Consider the following 20,296-nt stretch of genomic DNA (forward strand, 5'->3'; position numbering starts at 1 on the left):
GTCCAAAAGAAAACATGGTATGCTATACTGCTATTGGGGCTGTAACAGCAAGTAAAAGTTATGTAAGCCTGTCATCTGCGGAACGTCATCTATTAAACCCACAATGTGACAATGACATCCCTCTGCACCACATGCGCCATTTTTTCCCCAGACTTTCCTTAAAACGGCGGCCATTTTGTTTTGTAGCTATTACCTTTTATTATAAATGTGTGCTTTATTGTAGGTGCATGTGAATAGCCGTGGACCAATGTTCGGATAAAACTGTTAATGGCTGTTTTAGCCATTTACTTAAGAGGAAATTACTAAAATAGTTACTCATTGGTCTGTGAAGTTTCGCACTTGAGAGTCGCATAGTATGATTACTGAGGGACTAGCACAGAGACATCTAAATGCCCTTTGTTTCCAGCACAATGGTACACAGTTCTAAAATGCATTGAACATGTACCATTGCTCTGGGATTCGTGGGCATTACTTCCTGCTGCCGTTGAACGTTATGCAGTAAACCAAAGTTTGTACAGACCAACCAACCTACGATGCAAAGAGACAGTTCTTAGCGACTGATTAGAGCATTTGTAGACGAGCGTTCTTCAACCTTTGGTGCGCGACGGTCTCAAGGGTGCATGTACACGAAAAAGAATCTGCAGGCGTAAGAGCTGCAATATATTACATTGTGTGTACGATTACATATGTACCACCGTATCAATATTTTTTTGTTCTCTTGTAACAAATAAAAGGTAGATTTTGAATAGCAAGGGTACATGAATTTGCAGCATTAATTCTAAAGGCTGCACGAAATAAACAAAAGGAGCAGGTGTAAGACAATAGGGAGGGACATGTATTCTAAGGTGCCTTTTTTACTTGCGTAAAGTGGTGTTGTATGCTCTTACCAATTTAGCGGTACTCAATCTTACCAGTTTGCGTTATAATGTTTGCAAAGCGTTTGTTGGCGTGCATGGCATTTAAAGTAAAGTGTATGTACGGTTTGTTTAACAAATTTTGTTTTCATCCATGCGACCAACAAATTTCGTTTAAAAGGGCACTAAGACTTTTGTTTGGGAAATCTTCATCCGATGCTTAACACAACGGTTTGTCTAGGAATAGCTTATCTGTTCAAACGGTTACTCTATATACCTCGAAAGTGGATTTCATAAGGTCAAGGTTAAAAACCTTACTTTATTTCTTTTGTACAAAAGTTTATAAATATTTTTTTTGGGTCCAACCTTCTGACAAAAATATATGCCCGCCTGAAGCTTCAACGGCCTAGGTCCCCTTCCGTTTACTTTAACGAACCAGCAAGACAGTTTGTGCCCCACTTGTATTGCAGGGGTCGGTGAAACTAACTAAATTTATCCACGTACGGTTTAAAATACACCCAAACGGTTTGACATTTTGAAACGATTTTTTCAGCATTGGGACCAGGCCATCATATTCTTTTTCGGCCATATAGACTGTGTTTGCCCGAAATGTGCATTCAGAACCATTGCCAAAACCGAAAGTTCTTGGATAAACTTAAAGTGACATTTATTGCACATGACCCATAACACTAAACATTTTCTTGCACGACACAGTAATTCAAAACATCGTCTTGAAAGCAAAAACCACAAGTCAAGGAAGTTTTACTAATCCAAAGAAAATTGACAAACGTAGTCCCGGTAGAATTCAGTATCCACGTGATAATTGTGAGAAACGGAATCCACGTAAATTAGCATCGACTGCGGGTCAACTGGGGTCAACTTGATATCGGTGTTTGCCATGTCATTTACATATGGTCTGTATATCAAACAGATAACAATTCCATGCTTTTAATTTTTGCAAGACTAAAAATTAGATTCGTAATATTACATTTTTTGGCAATGAAATCAGTTTTTAGAGTTTGAGTTTAAACCTACATGTAAGACCTACTTATAAAGTATTTCATACAACTAAAAAAATGTTATACACAACGGGTCGCACACTTTGTAAACGGTTGTGAGAATGTATAACATTTTGAGTCTGATGAAGCCAAAATCATTTTTCCCAAACATTAAAAATAGTAGCAGTTGCGGCTTTAATACAGTCAGGTACCCGGACCCTATAACAGCTGGGCTGTACAATTGGTCCTTAACTTACTCATGGTAAAGTATCGTTTTAGATGTAAATCATCACTAAGGCCTCACAGAACGTCAAATTTGAAAACACAGTGTAAACACATATTTACCAGTGCATATTTTTAACAAAAATGTCAAAAAGACTATTGTAACCTAATGTACATGTCCCCTATTTTCGCTTTGAGTTTAAACTACAAAGCAAAGTTTTACATACCCCTGGTCTGCCAGCAGTTCCTCATAATCCACGTATCTGCGATAAGTTTTTTCGTCCTGCGCTGATGTTGCATGTTCAATGTCAATCCCATACATGCTTTGTGGGGAAAATTCCTAAACATGCAAAACAATTAATCATTAAGAAATCCATTTAAACATATAATATTTACGAATCATTTTTTTTTTTATATTGGCATCCCGCATTACATTCGTTTTTATCAAACTTTTCACGCTTGCATTTTACACTAAAACTTTCTTGGTCTAAACAACATTGCCATATAACATAATTCATATAAGCAAGGTATGTGAGAACCTATACAATGTACACGACAAACCAAGAGCATTACTAACTATTTAAACCGGGTTTCAGGCTTGTTCTCACTTGCACATCTGGTTCAGGCTTATACTTACCTCAAGAGTTGGGGGTTTCAACCATGGTGTCAAACTGGTTTGTGTCTCATTTTGGACGTCGTTATTCAGCGAAGCACGTTTTACATCGGGAACATTTTCGTCACTATCCGAAGACTCGTTTGAGCTGACGTCAAGTGAACTTTGTGACGTGGTGCTGTCCGGTTGTAGGCGTTCATGTCTGTGTTTTGAGAAATAGGTTTACATGACGCAAGTACCAAAAAAGCGTGTTAAGAACCAATTTGACATGCGGCACAAACTTGTTCAATCAAGGCCATAATTTGTGGAATACATATTAAACGAATAAATCCTTACTTCAGATGTTGCCAGTTTTCCCCACGTACAGCGAATGGACTGAGATCTGAATATCCGTTAGCAATGCAACTAAGAAATATTTGATATGATTAAAATCTATTGATCATCAGCAAAATAATAGCCGATTAACAAAAATGTCGACAAATCTTCTTTCTAATATATTTTTTCTTTACAAGGTTTTTAATCTTCGATTTAAAGGTTTTGAATCACCAGTGGGCGTTAAATTGTTTATTGCACGGTTGTCAAACTCAAACAACTTTGAGGGCCAAAAACAAACCTTTAAGTAAGTCGAGGGCTGCATTATCGAAACATTGGTTACAGTGTAACATAACAACATAAAATTTCCTGATTAAAAAGTTAAACGTTCATTAATGCCATTAACTACATTAAAAATTGTAATGCATAACAAACATATATACAGTGTAGCAGAGCGAAAGAACAGCTGCGCTTTATTGCTTTGTGTGAAGGCAATGGCATACAATGACGCAACAATAGCGATTGTCGATTTTTAAAGATGGTATATTTCGATCATCCTATTAAAATGTTGCGTATATCACCAATAGAGAATGATTGTATCATGTAAACTCACTGGTCTGACAGGGTATTCCGCCTGAGTAAAACACATAACTTCTAAACGTTACTTCGAGGGTCGCACAAAAACTATTGGAGGGCCGTGTGTTTAACACCCCTGGTTTATTGGTGTTGAAAAATTTGTAAACATGAGTCACCTGTTCAATGTATTTGTCATTTGGAATCCCAAACATTCGTCGAATGAAGTTAATTCCTCCACTCTGTGAAAGTTGGAAAACCAGTCTGAGCATTCTTCACAGTGCTGCGTCAATTGCTTGCGGCTTACATGACATTGACCATCTCTATGCGTCACATTATGTGATCTAAGGTTCAGTACTAAAGAACAGTAAACATCAGATTTTTTTACATAACTATTGTTTCTTTCACGTTAATGCAAACTAATTTTGGTAAAATATTTGGCAAATCGACGAATTTCATGTAAAAAATGTTAGTGGAATTCTAAAGTGCGTTTTTTGTCACCGTTTCACAAACGGATCTCCATAATTGCACCATTTTAAAAACATATCATTTCGTCGCATTTAACAGGAAACACGAAAAGTATCATGTGCCACCTCATGACAAAAAAGGCTAAAGCGTTGCTGCTTTACCCCAAGCATAAAACGTTTTGCCCTTTTTTTCTTGGGGGAATAATTGAATGTAAAGACAACATATCAAAAGTTGCCAGAAAAGATAAACCAAAATATTGGGCTTTTCAAAAGTGCTTACTTGTGTCCATAGGCAATGGTAATGAGGCAATAACTTCTGGTAACCACCATTGCAAGTAGTTATGTACCGAGAAAGACTTGAGAACGTCAATGTCTTGGTTGTGAAGATAATAGTCAGTGCTTAAATCCCACAATGGATCTTGGCTTGGAAAAGGCTTGAAGATACCAAGAAACAAATTTATTGCAGCCTAAAAACATGAATTTTGGGTTGGTAAATTACTCTGTTTTGTGTACCCATAGCTTTATAATGCCTTGAAAGCAAAAATTTTTGTCATGGTGTAATTGTGCTGCTTACACTTAGTTTCCTATTTTATTGAACTTATTTTAACTGCATTGTGTTTACACTCTTTGCACACAAATACCCACATAAAATTCAAAAAACATTTGTCATTTTAGTTGTGTTTGTGACTGTTTTTAGGGAGAAAAAAAAACAGAAAAAATGTACAAAAAATCAGAGTAAGAACTGCACAAAAACTCATATGTTTTTCTTTATTACATAAGCAACACCAACATCTGTTTCCACTTACTTGCTTATCAGCATCAGAAAAAGTATTTGAATAATATCTTGATAAGGTGGTGACGATATCACGAGAATGTGATGCCCATGGGGCAATGGTGCGGCGATATGTCTGTATTGTGTGAACAAGCTGAGATCCACCATATTGTAAAGCAATAATGTCACCATGCTGATCAAACATTTCTTCATACAATCTGAAGTTTAAAAATGAATGAATATTCATGTACGAAAAGTAATGTTATAACTGCAAATGTTAAAATTTATATATCAGTAGCAAAAAACACAAAAAGATCAGACCTAAAAAAGGTTAAGACTGTGCCTATCAACTTTTTTTTTTTGCTGTAATGTGACATTTTAAACATAGTTTTACATAAAATGCAGTGCAGTAAAACATCTTACAAACCTAGTCACCCGTTCAAACATATCAATAAAGAGTGTAAAATGTATTGTTGGGTTAAAAAAACATTGCTGATGCTCCGTTTAAAAAAAAACCCAGCAGTGGTCTATAGGCAGAGAAAAAATGTGCACAAATGTTTTATATATTTTTTTGGTAATTTTAAATGCCTATTTTTTAACATGATTTCTTAAAAGTAAACAGTACATACAACTGACATAAACTCAATACCCACCTTGTAACATCAGTGTCAAAGTTCAGGTTGGGTTCAGACAAAACACCTAATGAAAATAGTTGATAGGCAAGAGCAGATTTACCAGCAACAAACTGTGCAGAGTTCGTTCGATCAAGGCAATCTACACAGTTTGTGCGAAGAACTCCAGTTTGTATCCGAAAGCCTTGAATGAATTGGCCACCTAGTTGACGCCACCTGCACAATTTGTAATATTTTTTTTATTTCTAAATAGGTCATAAAAGTATAATGTTCATGTTTTGTTTAATTTATTGTTTAAGCATTTTGGCAGACACTGGGCTGGGGCTGTTATCACATAAAGGTTTTTAATTTTTCAAATAATCAAATAATTTTTTTCCTTTCAAATCAAATAATTTAGAAAACCTGATACGTAAGGCCCAGAGTCATTATTAAATAAGGGTAGTTGAAACTACTAAACAAATTTTGTAAGCTCTTGTAGTCATTAAATCTAGGCTACGTCTTTTTTCTGTTTAAAATACCAAATTAGTTTAGATAGAGACATGATTCAGCTGTCATTCTCTGTAATTTGGCAAAACCATATGTATTTTCATGTGCATTTTTTCACTTTATTTCAACAGCTTTTGTTGGATACTTTGCTGAATTGAATTGTGATCTATAACATTTTACTCACTTGCTTACTTTAAAATGTACAACTTTATTATTCATGGGTGTAACTAATGCTGTCGTGAATAGTAAATTGTCACGCTTTTTGTCAAACATTTTTGGGGGAATGGGGTACTGAACATTAATATAAGGCTAAAAACATATGTTGCAATGCTTTTGTGTAAGCAATTTCATAAAACATTTCACCAATGTTTTCAAGTAAATTAATTTTGCACATAAATCGAGGTTTACTGCATAGAAAAAAATATTTGAATATTTGAAATGTGTCAAACATTATTTGATAAATTTTCAAAAAATTAAAAATGTCAAAGAATCAAATAATTATTTGTTTGATAACAGCCCTAGGGCATTAGTTCGCTTTTCTCAAATTTACTTGGAGAGTGCACAACTGGCATATTTGTTGTCAATTAGATTTATTTTTTTACTTTCATAACATATAACCTTGCATCTTCATCCAAGCTTGATTTAAACAAAAGTGGTTTGGATTGAAATATTCCTGTTGCTTGTAAAGATAATATTGCCAGTTCAGCAAGTCTAGCAAGTACATTGGAGTTTTTCCTTGATTGGTGAGCCATGTCAAAAGCAAAGAACTGAAACAAAAATATTTGTGTGACACAGTAATGTTACAGAACAATAACTAGAAGGGTGGCTTAGCACATATTGCCCATGCATGTACCCTATACCCTTTTTTAAAACAAATATATTTCCTACACTTAATTTATATTGGGTCCCATATCATCCACTGTCTTTTATAACCTTGGTTGTTTCTGCAAGCAAAAATGCATGGGACCCCACACATTCAAAGTTGTAAATAATGCACTTCAAGAGATAACTATGAGAAAGTTTGGTATTGTACTTTAAATAAATATGCTATATGGAGTACAAACTATTTAAATTCATTTCTTTCATACATTTTTGAAGGTTTTTTTTAGTGGTCTTACTGAAAAAAAGCTAAAACACATCAATCAGCTCCTAGTAATGAAGAATTGCACACCATTGTAAGAGGTTAGTGGGGTAAATGACAGTGCTACAGGGTTGAACATAACAATCGACACCTATAAATGGCACACACTATAAGCTGTCCAAATTCCATTCAATTCAGACATGGTTTAAAAAAATGAAAAAAATGAGTGAAACCCCTTTTCAGGCTTATAATTGGCAAAAAAATAAACCATTTCTGGCAATTTAGCAGCTTAAGATTCATATTTTAGGGATTACCAACGAATATGTGGTTACCTTAATTTGCTGCTCAGAGGAAAGAAACTGATTCAGATAATCAACAGCAACCTTAAACTCTTGACCAAGGACAGACTCACGGAAACGCTTTTCCCGTTTCTGCAATAACATTAGGTTGTCCCATTAAAAATGAAATACTTAGTTTAAACCAATTTGGGGTCAGGAAAATCGACATAGTTCATTTTTTTTGTCAAAATTAGTGGTCTTATAAACTATAATTTGAATACAGTTTTATTCAAATACAAATGTGCACATATATCATTACATACCCTAACAAGGTTAAGAACCATGATTGGTGAACCATACCGCTGCATCATGGCCTGGAAGTGGTGTGCTGTAGCTTGTGAAAATGGGTTGTCCAAAGATACTACAATATTAAAATAATTGCAACCATATTACCCAAAAAATTATACTGAAACTGGAATAGTGGTTTTCCTATATATTGCCAGTTTATGTATACTACATCATATTTAACGATGTATTACATATACCATTTACTATATTTATAATGAATATATATTCGGCACCTACATTTCATTGGGTCCCTATCTTTTTCCTGGCACTTTATTACATAATTGTTTCTGCAAGCATAATCTAATGGGTCCCCACACATATGCATATGCGATTTGGTAACAGTCAAAATAGGGCACAATCATTGTTAGACATTTACCAATTTATTATACACATCATTTGATCTACACATTTGATTGTTTTTGCAAGCAAAAACGAATGGGTCACCACACGCGCGTGTGTGCGGATTTATGGTAACAAACATCCTGGTTATTTTTAGATTCTTAAGGAAAAACTTAACCAACTTTAGCCTTAACCCAACTTTAAAAGTTTTGTCTGTATTCTTTTTGCATCATTATTGTCATATAATTACAAAAGACAGTAAATAAGAACAGGAAAAATACTTTTAATTTAATCTCATGCTTTGACCTTGATATTGTCGTTCAAGGTCAGTTTTTAAACACAATTTTCCAAAACTGAAAATGTGCTTGATAACTTAACAAAACAACATAGCGTAGCTGCGCAAAAACAGCTGATTTCTAATCACCAACACGACTGTCTCATAAAACGTCCGCCTGGACAGCAAGCTGAGCACTACCGCATTCACCCGCCTTAATCGTAAACAAGCGAATTCTGAGCACTCCCGCTGCATTCACCCACCTTAGTCGTAAAGAAGTGAATTACTACCTTAAGGGTTGAGACGTCTATCTGACTGACAGTGTACACATATTATGGTCTGTAAAAGTAACTATTTGGCCGATTAAGGCACATTTTTAAATACTAAACTAACAACCTACTGCAAACAATTGTTTAACATTTCAGCACATTAGGGCTTGTATTTCTGGCCTAAAACTTATTATTTTGGGGTTTAAGGGGTAAAAATGGGTGAACCCAATAAAAAGTTACAAAATTCTTTAGAATAGCTTACATTGCACCAACCAACAAAGCATGAAAACCTCAAATTATGTACTTGGGTCAGTACAGCCGTTTTTAATTTTTTTCGCTTTGGGGGCCTGTGGGTGAACCGCTGGGTCGTTTGGGGTCAAACTTCAGAAGGATCAAATTCGGAACAATAACTAACATCTGTGCAAATTTGAATAAATTTAAAGCACTCTTTCTTGACCAAACGCATTTAACAAACCAGCGTTAGACAGAAACGATTATTTTGGGGTTTAAGAGATGAAAATGGGTAAATCTTTTTTCAAGGTACAAAATTCTTTGAAATACCTTATATTGCACCAAACAACAAAGCACATAACTCCTAAATGAAGTACTTTAGTAAGTATAGCCTTTTTAAAAATTTCACGTTTTGAGGGGCTGTGGGTTAACCGAGGGATCAAACGGGGTCAAAATTCACATGGACCATCTTTAGACCAATATCTATAATGTGTGTAAATTTGAAAATGTTTGAACCATTCTTTCTTGACCAAAACGTGGGAACAAATCCGCGTTAGACGAAAAAAATATATATGTATAAAAACAAAATGTGTCCCCTTCAGGGAAGGGGACCCATGATAATTAATAAGGTGTCAAAAGAATTTCAATAAAACCCTTTTTGGGGAAAACTATCTTTTTGTAATTCTGCACAAATAGATATACTTGGGATTTAAAATATATTTTAAAGGTCTTTGTTCACAAATTGCTGTGTTTTAAAATGTTGTTCATTGTTAAATTGCTACCATTTAATTTGCTTGCACTAGAAAGCAGTTATCATGTTCTGTTTTTTTTTGTTTTTTTGAAAATGAAGCTTTAAAATAAAACACCTGAAAAAATTAAAAAATATATAAAAAGCCTTTGAATGAAAAGTGTACACTTGTAGGTACTATTAAATGTGTACAGATAAATAGGTGTAAACATCTCCCTGCTTTCCATAAAAGAACAAGAAAAATGAGGAAAATGGATATAAAACAGCATGTTGCACTGAAAATGACACCCAATTTAGTGGATAAACAACATTACACACATGGCAAACAATATTTTGATGAGATATCATTAATACTCACAAACTATTGGTGGTTTTGCTGGCACAACTGAAGCTGATATATCTTGTGACCAATGTACTGGGACACTACCTCTGTGTTGGACGTATGATGTGAACTGTGTGTGGTGAAGAGAAGTCGCAGAAGCACAATGAACTATTTGCTCAGTTTCAACCTCATTTGCAACATCACCCTAAAAAAAAATTTCCAGGTTTCAAGATAATTTTAAACTGTTGTAAGGCTTTACATTGGTAAAATAGTGTGTGTAGATAATGATACCAAAAGTCACAATTTATAAAATTGTCAGATATTCATTGTTCTGTTCACTTAAAAAAAAGATGTACTACATTTTTATTAAAAATATCTTTTCGTAGTGACAGAAATAATCCCAAATGAAAGATTGTAATTGATTAAGTTAATCTCCTTAAGACAAGCTCTAACTTATGACCTTGAGCTACTTTAATGCGCAAACTCGTTGATGATTGTATAAATTTACTTTTTGTATTATTTTACTAACATTGATGTTGCATCCTCGCTTCATAAATCTTGTGCCTGCATACCTGCATGACCTTCTACCAATCAGTGTTATGTAAATGGGTTTTCCATACACATTTATGCCTTATGAATGCACTGTTAAGAATAATCACGGGTGGTATTGCTATCTAGTTTTCAAATGTTGTGTGTTTGTTTTTGTTTATGACAAACATTTTGCACCACACCTAATGCAGGATAGTACATTAAAACAATGCTATTCTAGCCTGTATGGCCAATGTCTTATAACCAGTTACACTAGTGCAGTAAAAAAGGTTGAAACAGTATGCACTGTCCACATGTATAATAAAACCAATTTCATTTAAAATCACATTTTGAAAAAGGTAGATTAGGTCCACTTTTAAAAATCAAAAAGAACAAATAATCAAATCCTCAAAAGATACAAGTTTGACCAATATGGCCATGAATAATTTTGATGTTCCACAGATCAGACACACATTCAAATTCCAGTGGTTCAAGCAGGTATTTGTTCCAGAGAAAACGATCACATGGAGTGAAACCAACCGCAAATCTAAAAAAAGGAAATACAGAACAAGGTTTTTTTTACCAATTTGCTTTGCAAAAAATTCCAGAAAAAGAAATACTTCACTTTACCATTACTTTTGTACAAGAGGCAACAACAAACGAGCGTAACGCATACAGAGACACACATCTACCTTTTCTTTTGTGCATGCTTTGCTTCTGTAAAATCTAAATAAAAACATTCCAAATTAAACGATAAAAGCATTACTAATTTAGGAAACAAAATGACTTTACCTTTACTTCTTTTCTCATCTTTTACCTAAAAAACACTGACTTTAAAAAAAGTTACCAGTTGGAATAGGAATATCATGGGGAGTTTAAGCAAAATATATTCTTTACTCATATCCAAAACATATTCCAACCTATACAAAGCCAGGGGTCTTAACTTATGGGGTCATTCTCCCTTGAAACTGTTTATTAATCTCAGTCTTATCTTATGCCCCCCTAAATAAATATTAATCATAAGTGCATTTTTCTATTTATTGTAATATTGACAAAAATTGATAACAGGGATGCTTATTATAATTAGGTGTTTTTCTGAGACAATGTACATCATAGGTCTGCTTCAAGCTACTGTCAAGTTAGTTCCAAGCATTGAAAAAAGCAACTACAACACCAAAATTTTTTGAAAAAAGTGGGACAGGTGTGCATATAAAGCCAACATTTTCGTGATTTGCACATATTTCCCCCTAGAAAGGGTTGATGCATTGATTTAACGTCTTCACAATACAATGAAATTGCACACAAACAAAAGTTTTGCAGCTTACTATATAGTAACAAACCGATTTTCAAAACTTTCTTTGAACCAATTGGTTTTAAATCAATTGAAATATAATTGAAAAGATGACATGTTTAAAGTCAGAATGTTTAAAACCTTCATGGCTGCCAGTTCATTTTCACTCACATACACCCAGGATTCTCCAGTTGACCCATCTGACTCTACAGCAATGTCCCTGAATATAAAATAGATGCAACATTTTAACACTTTCTTATAAAATTTCTTGTGGATCTAAATAAAAGATTTGTATTTTACAAAAACCACAACTCTTAATTTGCTGGGTATACCATTTTTTCCAACAATCAAAAGAATTGTATCATATGTTAGTTTCAAAATTAACTTTAACATTTTGATAGCATATCAACAAAATTTTAAGCTCTTTCAGCAGTTGTTTTATTATAATATGCTGACGTTTTGATGTCCAATTCATTCTCAAATCAACTTGATAAATGTTAAAACGGACGTTCTAATGCTGATAACTTTTTGCCCCTTTGCTTTATAACAACTTTGTGTTTTTAACTTATGTCATTCCCATGATGAAGGTGTCTTGTAAAAATTTAGTTAAAACATTACGCCTGACAGCAACAGTTTATTCATTTTGATAGTATAATACCGTTCAACATCTCCATTTCCGTTCGCTTCAGAGTTACAACTCTGCAACATCAACATGTTATGTTGAAGGTTATTGGTCAGGTCATAGCTAAAACTGTAGTAGAAGTTGCTAGACAAATCAACCGTTTGAAATGCTTTAAGATACCTGTAAATTAAGGATTATTTGAATTACAAAGTCAATAATATTGAAACATCATGACTTAAGTCAAAGTGGTCTATTTTTCAACTAAAGTTTGTTATCTTTACTGTTCATGATGCATTTAAAAAACTTGTGTTTGGTAGAATTGAAGCACATAAAATTAATACAGTTCATCACAAAAACACAAAATAGGTGTATGGGTAGCACAACATTTACAGTTATTTTGTGTAAAGATAAAACAATACTTGTGTTAAAATATATTTTGAACCACGGCAAGAATTAGTTTAAAATTAAACAATTGTTATCCTAAATAAATTAAAATGATTAAGTTAAAATAATAGTAAGTTTTAATAATGAAACTTAAGTTTAATAACTTAATAATGAAAAAGTATATTCTTATTTCTAATGACTGCATTAACTAGGAATTAAAATGTAAGCAGCATTTCAGTTACATAAAAAATCTTACCGCCACTCATCTGGCTGGCTAATTTTTGCATTGTTGTTTGGGATGTAAATCATAGATGTGTCTTCAATTTTGTAAACAAGGTTGCCACCTATGTCTGCAACTTTGCTTTGTTTTGTTACAAGAATCAAGTAGTAACCTTCAACAAAGCGCACAAAACCTACACAAAAATATGATAACAAACAAAAGTTGTACACCATGACTATGTAGATTTAAGCGTACTCAGATTTGAAGCAATATTACTATTATAAAAGTTACAGATTTAATTTTAGTCAAGGCATTTTCTAAACATCTGCCATTCTCCAAAATTTTATATTTAAGTAAATAAAAATGTCAGCAGTTACAGTAAACTCCATTATACATACTTATAAGTTATAAGACAGTTTGCGACCTCCTAAAAGGGAGAAAGTATAGTTTTGGCAACACCCACCAATAATGCCATAACCAGTATATTTTGGAATATATTTTTTGTTTGTTTTTCCAAGCAATGGTCCACCAGTGCTTCCAAGGAGTGCTTCTAGAATGTCATTCACCTGTCTGACTGTATAGTCAACCTAACAGACATACATTGAACAAATCGTTGCAAAACATTAAAGTTCATGGTTCTTACTGATATAACATTGCATACAAAATTTGTGTTTGTACATTTTTAGTGTTTTTGTCTAATACAAAAAAGATTTTATTGAATAAACATGACTAACTGTCTATCAAACATTTTACCATTTTGCCAAATGAAAAATTTGTCGGCAAACATGTATTGAACAATCTTCACAATAAAACTACATTTTTTCCAACTCACCCCATCATCAATAATTATAAGCTCGTAGGGGTCTGTCCTTTTAATCTTCAACAGACGAAACTTCGATTCAGCATAGTTTGACCCAACAACAAAATAATGCTAAAATACGAACAAATTCAAATCTGAATATGTACAGTATCTAATTATTCCTATACACATATTTACTTCTTGTACTTAGCTTACCGTTTGAGTTTTGTAGACTTTCAGTTTCTGAATCCAGGATATTTTGAAGTAATGTGAATTAGTTGGAACAAACTGTTCTTTATTGAGTTTCCCAGCCATTTGGTTAACCTAACTTAACCATAAGTCAAAACTTTTCACAATAATCTGTAAACAAATAACCGTTTTGGCAAAAAAATACAATTTTCGGCGATTTCAGCACAATTTATTTAAACAACCCAGAGTCCCAGACCAGAGTGAAGCTAGACAGCAATCGAAGGTACGGTACTGAAATTTTGACACAATATTCTACGCTTTTAGAGCGTTTCAGCGCACAAACTTTCGAAAAAAAATATTTTCCAGTTATTAATACGCGTATGCTGAAATTAATATTCATCGATATGTATGAACGTCATAACGCCAGCCCAGGGGTACTCCATAAAATGTCTCGCAGAGTCTTCTCATAAACACATGCTTCAAAATAAGCCCAAACACAATGATCTAGCAACGGGGAGTCAAGTCGAAATATTAATAACAATAGGCCATATTCACCCCCAACAATATCCACCAGAGAGAAGCCAGCGCCCAATCGCTTTACGCTAAAACTAAAAAAGATACGGTATTCAAATTTTGACACAATATTCTACGCTTTTAGAGCGTTTCAGCGCACAAACTTTCGAAAAAAAAATATTTTCCAGTTATTAATACGCGTATGTTAAAATTAATATTCAGCGATATGAACGTCATAACGCCAGGGGTACTTCATAAAATGTCTTGCAAAGTCTTCTCCCAAGCATATGCTTCAAAATAAGCCCAAACACAATGATCTAGCAACGGGGAGTCAAGTCGAATTATTAATAATAATATGCCATATACAATATCCGATCTGAAATGAAAACATAAATCTTGAAACTAAAACTGATAACTACCGTCAGGTACTTTCCCCAAAGTGCGAAATTATTTATTTGTTGAACATTTGACTTTTTTGGGGGATTTGGAAAGTATTTTTTTTAATTTGAATGTAATTTATGAGCGTATTAAATTTTAAATGTAACAACCAGTATCTTAAAACTATCAAATTTTCAAAGTAGGAGTAGATGTGTAGCGGTAACACCATTCATAATGCACTATTGGAAATATGTAATTTGTATTTTAAGACCAGCAGTTTTTCGGAAAATTGAAAACAATGTACACTTTTTGTATCCATAAGGTCTCTATCAGTACAGTTAGTCTCATCAGTGTTGACCATGCATAGTACAGATTTAAAGATATGCGTTACAAGGAAGCGTAAGTTGCTCTATCTTCAAAGTGTCGATGTACATGAAACATTGTATCTTTCAAAAAACAAACTTTACAATGAGGAAATTTTAGCCCCAAATTTATCTAAATAATCCCGTCGCTATAATGCTTTTATGGGAACCGTTTCTATTTTTTCCAACGCTGTAAAAAGATGTTTTGGTTCTGTTTTACTGTTCTACAATGGCAATTAGTCGAAAATCTTTTTTTCTTCTTTTTTAACTAAATTTTAATAATTTTCTAGGAAAACTTCCACAGTGTTACATCAACTTTACGAGAAAACCTAAATACCCGAAACTGTTAAACACATTTTACACTGAAATGTGTTTATTAACTGTAATTTTTTTTTGAAAAAGCGAAGTGATCCATATTTTATTTTAATCGGTGCCATATTGGTCCACGGCCTAAAACGAGTTGGACACCACTGCTATAGGCGACTCGGATCCAGTTTGGGTCGTGAACCACAGGATATGAGCCGCTGCGCTGGTACATAGGCCAGGGGTTCTCAACTGGGGGTCCGCGGACCCCCAGGGGCTAGCGACAACTTCCTAATTTTGCAGACAACGATATTGATAAAGCGCTATTTAAAAAATATGTCTCGGTTTAAAATAGCTGAAACTTGTTTAAAATCGTTCTCCATACGCGACAACCCAAAATGCATTGTGACATTTTAACCTCATTGTGATGCAACAGAAGTAAATTTTCAGTGGCAAACAACGTCACATCACAATGTAATGGCTCTTTATTATTGAGTTCCGATGTCGCAGCCCAGTCAAAAGTGTCTGAAATTTTGGTCCTGGACCAAACGTGGTTGGTATATTCGGTGCCTTTTTTGGGTTGCTTAATTAAGAAAGGACAAAAAATGCCAAAACCTTCAAAGGGGTCCGCGATCAGCTTGACAGTACCGAAAGGGGTCCGCAAAGGCAAAAAGGTTGAGAACCACTGGGTTAGACGAAGGTCCAGGTTAAACAATCCGATAAAACTTAAGCATTTGCTATGAAAAGAATTATAGGAACCTATTTTACCTTAACTTTTGTCCGATTTAAACGAAGATTCGAATCGACCGAGTCCGGTTTAACCGAGATTTACTATACATGCTTTCTTTCGAATCCTGTTAAATCCAAGCATTAAAAAACTTTTGAGTGACTTTTTAAAAAAAGAATTAGAAAATGTTGAATGTCCACATTCCTTTGTACAAGTACTGTCTGGAGGGCTGTCAGATAACACTTTATAATACGGTACTGGATCTGCAGCGCGTTTAATCATGATCCACCAATTCCAATTCCGCCATCTACTTCTTTGTGCTCCATAACGTCTTAACGTTGCGCAGCTACTTCCGACTTGGTGATTGTTCAGTGAAATTGTGTCGTATGTGTTGTTTCACCCAGCAAAATAAACTCAACTTAAGTATTTGTATGTACTCTGGGTACAGATCTAATATAGGGTTGCCATACGTCAGGATTTCCCCTGACATGTCGGGGAATTAGGAGTTTAAATCTGCGCCAGAAAGAAATGATCAAATGTACTTAAAAGTCCGGAATTTGAGAAAATATACAAATGAAACTAATGTACCAGCAGAGATAGTTTCCAGTAGTAGCTACAACCGCACTATCAAGCGTAAAGAGGTAAACTGGTGGCGTGCAGGTTAACGCACAAGGTTACTGATTCGTTTTGCAGTGTGTATGCGCGCGTAACAATACCTGTTTGTTACTAGTTGTCTAACAATACGCGTTAAATACAGAAATAAAAAACCCCGTCTAAAGAAAACACAGCATTCAATGCTACGTGGAAACGTGGGAAGTTTCATTTGCTTTCACTGCTGAAGAAAATGTTTTGCTGAGTGTACCTAATATGCAAGAAACTACCGGTAACAACAAAAAGTCGAAAAAAAGGTTAACGCAACCGAGATAAATTTGTCAGGGATTGTGTATCATCAAATATGGTAACCCTAATCTAATATGATAAAATTTCACCGTGGACAACTTGGCGCAGGTACTAGCATCCAAAATTCAATCAAAATAGCAATATATCTTAATTTCTGATGTTAAATTTCCAAAAACTTTCATCCTAACTCTACCCCGGTTCAGCTGCTAAATAAATAATTTGGCTCTTTCCGCCACTTATCGAAAATAAGATAAATGTGGGTCTTCCGTGAGGTTTGGTGTTAGTGGCTCTTCCTCCACCGACGTTGGTCCACATACTGCACATCGCGGTTGTCAGTTGACAATTGACATTTTGAACATGACTGTTAACATGTTAAACATGGCGGTTAACATGTTACACATGGCGGTGAACACGTTGCACATAGCTGTGAGTGTGAGCATGTTGCATATCACGGTTGACAAGTTTGCACATCACGGTTGACAAGTTTGCACATCGCGGTGGACACTGTTAGCACGTGTTCTCGACTCTTGTTTAGTCGTAGGGAACTTACGGATGTCGTGTTTTATCATTTAAAACCAAGTAACACTTGACCAACCTGAAGTATTTTGAAGGTGCAGAGCTTAGCTCAGCAACTCGGCATGCCTGGTAATTTGAGATAAATTGGGTAAGTGAAGAGAGTTTTTGGAAAACCTGTCGTGTATGGAACGTTTGGCGGTAGTTAGTGCGGTTGTATTGCATATTGTGGTTGACCGACCGTCTTGTGTATTACAGCACAGTGATAAAACCGTGTGAAACTTATCATAAGGTTTCTATTAGTTTTTTTACTTTCAGCTTCTACATCAAATACACAAGCATTTTACATCACTTATACACAAGCATAGCAATAATCTAAAGAGAAAAATGGCAAACATTAAAGTTGGCATCATTGGTGGTACAGGAATGCAGGATTGGGATGTTTTTGAATTGAAGGAGGAAAAGGATGTTGTTACTCCATATGGAAAACCATCAAGCAAGCTTACTTTAGGAACTGTAGATGGGCTTGAGTGTGTTCTCCTGAATCGGCATGGCAGTGGACATCGCTCATCACCCACATACATTAATTATAGAGCTAATGTGTATGCCCTTCATCAGGAAGGCTGTACACACATATTAGCCACATCTGCATGTGGTTCACTTAAAAAAGAATGTGTACCCGGTCATTTTGTCATTATAGATCAATTTATTGACCGCACCAACAAGAGGCACACCACATTTTATGACGGTGAACCTGGAAGCTTAGAAGGTGTCTGTCACATTCCGATGCGTCACCCATTCTGTGCCAAACTAAGGGAAGTGATTGTTAAGTCATGCATAGAGGAAAAAGTACATGTTCATAGTAAAGGTACTGCAATAACTATTGAGGGGCCAAGGTTTTCATCTTATGCCGAGAGCCATATGTACAGGTCTTGGGGTGGTTCAATCATCAACATGACAACAATACCTGAAGTTTGTTTGGCTCATGAACTAGGAATGCTATATGCAGTGATTGCCATGGTAACAGATTATGACTGTTGGCAAGAGGACCATGAAGCAGTTCATGTGGATTATGTTATGAAAGTAATGAAGGAAAACCGTGAAAAGGTTACCAGAGTTGTTGCTAAAACACTTAAAGCCATTGGAGACATTGATTGGGCAGCTGAGGTTGAAAATGCAAAAATGATTGCAAAAACATCAGTAATGCTGTAGCTATGTTAGTAGATTGTATTGCGACATGAATCATAACACATGTGTTTGTCAAAATATGTTGAGGTATGCAGCATTTTTATGTGGATGTTTATTTATCACATGCTAGATTAACCAATAGTCAATATTTCATACTTAGCCCTTTTGCATAATAAGTTTAAACAAGTTTTTCATATGCTATCATAGTGATGTCATATTCATGACCTCTGTCTTTTTGTACATAAGCAGTGAATTTACTCACATACATATTGCATAAAATTGACAAATGTTTCGTTAACAGCACCAATTGTGTATAATTTGATAATATTTACCTCAAGTTTGCATTTTTGTAACTTCCACGTTTTAACTGCCATGGCTATGTTTTATTTTCCTGCTTTTGTGACTCAAATATTACTAGATATTGACACATTGGAGAAAATAATGTAAACAATAAGGCACTGTATCAATTTCCTATTAAATCATTGTAAAATGGTCTAATGTGTACTTTTATTTGTTTGACTTAAAATTGAGGTATTGAACAAATAAAGAAATTTAAAATACGTTTTTATGTGTATCAGAGAGCATTTTTTTCGTGCATCTATTTGTCATCATGCCGTCAGTTCTTTCTTTTAGTCTCCTGGAAGTTTTCAGACATTTTCCCAGCATGTCGCCGCCACCAAACACAGGGTGTTGAACCAATAAGGAAGTCACGTGCTCCACCATATCGTTTACCAGCAATATAACATCTTTATTGGCAACTTTTGTGTTTATTTCTGGAAAAGGCGTTTGAGTTTCACGAAATGTCGTCCGTAATCTCCTTCGTTCATTCTATAAAAAGATGTGCTTTTTGCAAACGATTGCTTTCGTGTGTGCAAAAAATAACTTGGAAATAAACCTAATGATACTTTTAGTATAAATTTCAATCAATCGCTCAGGACTTGGCGTCCCCTCGCTTTAATGGACGCAATGTTCTTTCTAAAAATTTACCACGATACAAAACCTCCCCACTATCACTAACCGCATGGGCGCCGCCACGTAGGGGCAAGAGGGGGCACTTGCCCCCCCTTGGATTTTTAGTGTACCTCAATTTAACATAATTAGCAGCAAACCTAATTAAAGTGGCAGCGCGGGGATTTGTGACATCGTTCAATGCTTTAACTTTTAGGCAACTCAATTGTGAAGTACACGATTTATGGCTTCATATGTAACAAATTCTTGATGCGGTAAAGTATCAGCCAACATTTGCCCCCTCTTGCAAAATTTTCTGCCGGCGCCCATGACTAACCGTAAGTTCACTAAACTCGCTTTCATACAACATGACCGAAGCGATGATGTCATAAACGCGCGCCTTTGTTTCCTTTTTCAGCTGTAATGCTCTCCCCATGCTCAAGTCCAACTCCTGGAGACTTTTGGTCATCTGAATGTATTGCAAAACACACAAAGTTATTGGACAAGGCGTAATTTACTGTTGAATAACCTGTATTGTTGATGGAAACCTGGTTCGAACTTCACCAGGTACAAGTGCGTGACAGGACTTTGTGAAATCTATTTCGCTTTTCA

General features: G+C 34.9%; 2 protein-coding genes across 3 annotated transcripts; one reads left to right on the forward strand and one right to left on the reverse strand.

Moving 5' to 3' along the window:
* Positions 1–1,504: 1,504 nt before the first annotated feature.
* LOC145218541 (polyphosphoinositide phosphatase-like) lies at positions 1,505–14,019 on the reverse strand. Of its 2 annotated transcripts, none has more exons than XM_080085961.1 (22): positions 13,880–14,019; positions 13,697–13,795; positions 13,328–13,451; positions 12,901–13,057; positions 12,297–12,440; positions 11,810–11,858; positions 11,140–11,164; positions 11,040–11,073; positions 10,767–10,894; positions 10,349–10,449; positions 9,856–10,024; positions 7,612–7,709; positions 7,343–7,441; positions 6,548–6,696; positions 5,465–5,659; positions 4,846–5,029; positions 4,320–4,506; positions 3,752–3,929; positions 3,024–3,092; positions 2,712–2,889; positions 2,302–2,414; positions 1,505–1,770 (listed from the first exon to the last, which is right to left on the reverse strand). In XM_080085961.1, exons 1-22 carry the CDS (start codon positions 13,976–13,978, stop codon positions 1,620–1,622), a joined length of 2,730 nt encoding a protein of 909 aa, XP_079942087.1. In that variant the 5' UTR covers positions 13,979–14,019; the 3' UTR covers positions 1,505–1,619. The 2 variants fall into 2 exon arrangements, with proteins under 2 accessions (XP_079942087.1, XP_079942086.1); XM_080085960.1 differs by having other exon boundaries at positions 11,780–11,858.
* A 3,468-nt stretch (positions 14,020–17,487) lies between these two features.
* On the forward strand, positions 17,488–19,494 carry LOC145220002 (S-methyl-5'-thioadenosine phosphorylase-like). Its single transcript, XM_080087291.1, has 2 exons — positions 17,488–17,699; positions 17,867–19,494. The coding sequence occupies exon 2, from the start codon at positions 17,936–17,938 to the stop codon at positions 18,758–18,760; it is 825 nt and encodes a 274-aa protein (XP_079943417.1). The 5' UTR covers positions 17,488–17,699; positions 17,867–17,935; the 3' UTR covers positions 18,761–19,494.
* Positions 19,495–20,296: the final 802 nt, after the last annotated feature.

Source organism: Phallusia mammillata, chromosome 3 (assembly GCF_965637545.1).
Source record: "Phallusia mammillata chromosome 3, kaPhaMamm4.hap1.1, whole genome shotgun sequence".
In the NCBI taxonomy this organism is placed as follows: Eukaryota; Metazoa; Chordata; class Ascidiacea; order Phlebobranchia; family Ascidiidae; genus Phallusia; species Phallusia mammillata.

Coding starts and splice junctions, on each gene's coding strand:
- LOC145220002 (XM_080087291.1), top strand. CDS start 17,936: ATGGCAAACATTAAAGTTGGCATCATTGGTGGTACAGGAATGCAGGAT.
- LOC145218541 (XM_080085960.1), bottom strand. CDS start 13,978: ATGGCTGGGAAACTCAATAAAGAACAGTTTGTTCCAACTAATTCACAT. Junction 5,030..5,464: donor TTTGACACTGATGTTACAAG/GTGGGTATTGAG, acceptor TTTAAACTTCAG/ATTGTATGAAGAAATGTTTG. Junction 3,930..4,319: donor ACCATTGCCTATGGACACAA/GTAAGCACTTTT, acceptor ACTGTTCTTTAG/TACTGAACCTTAGATCACAT.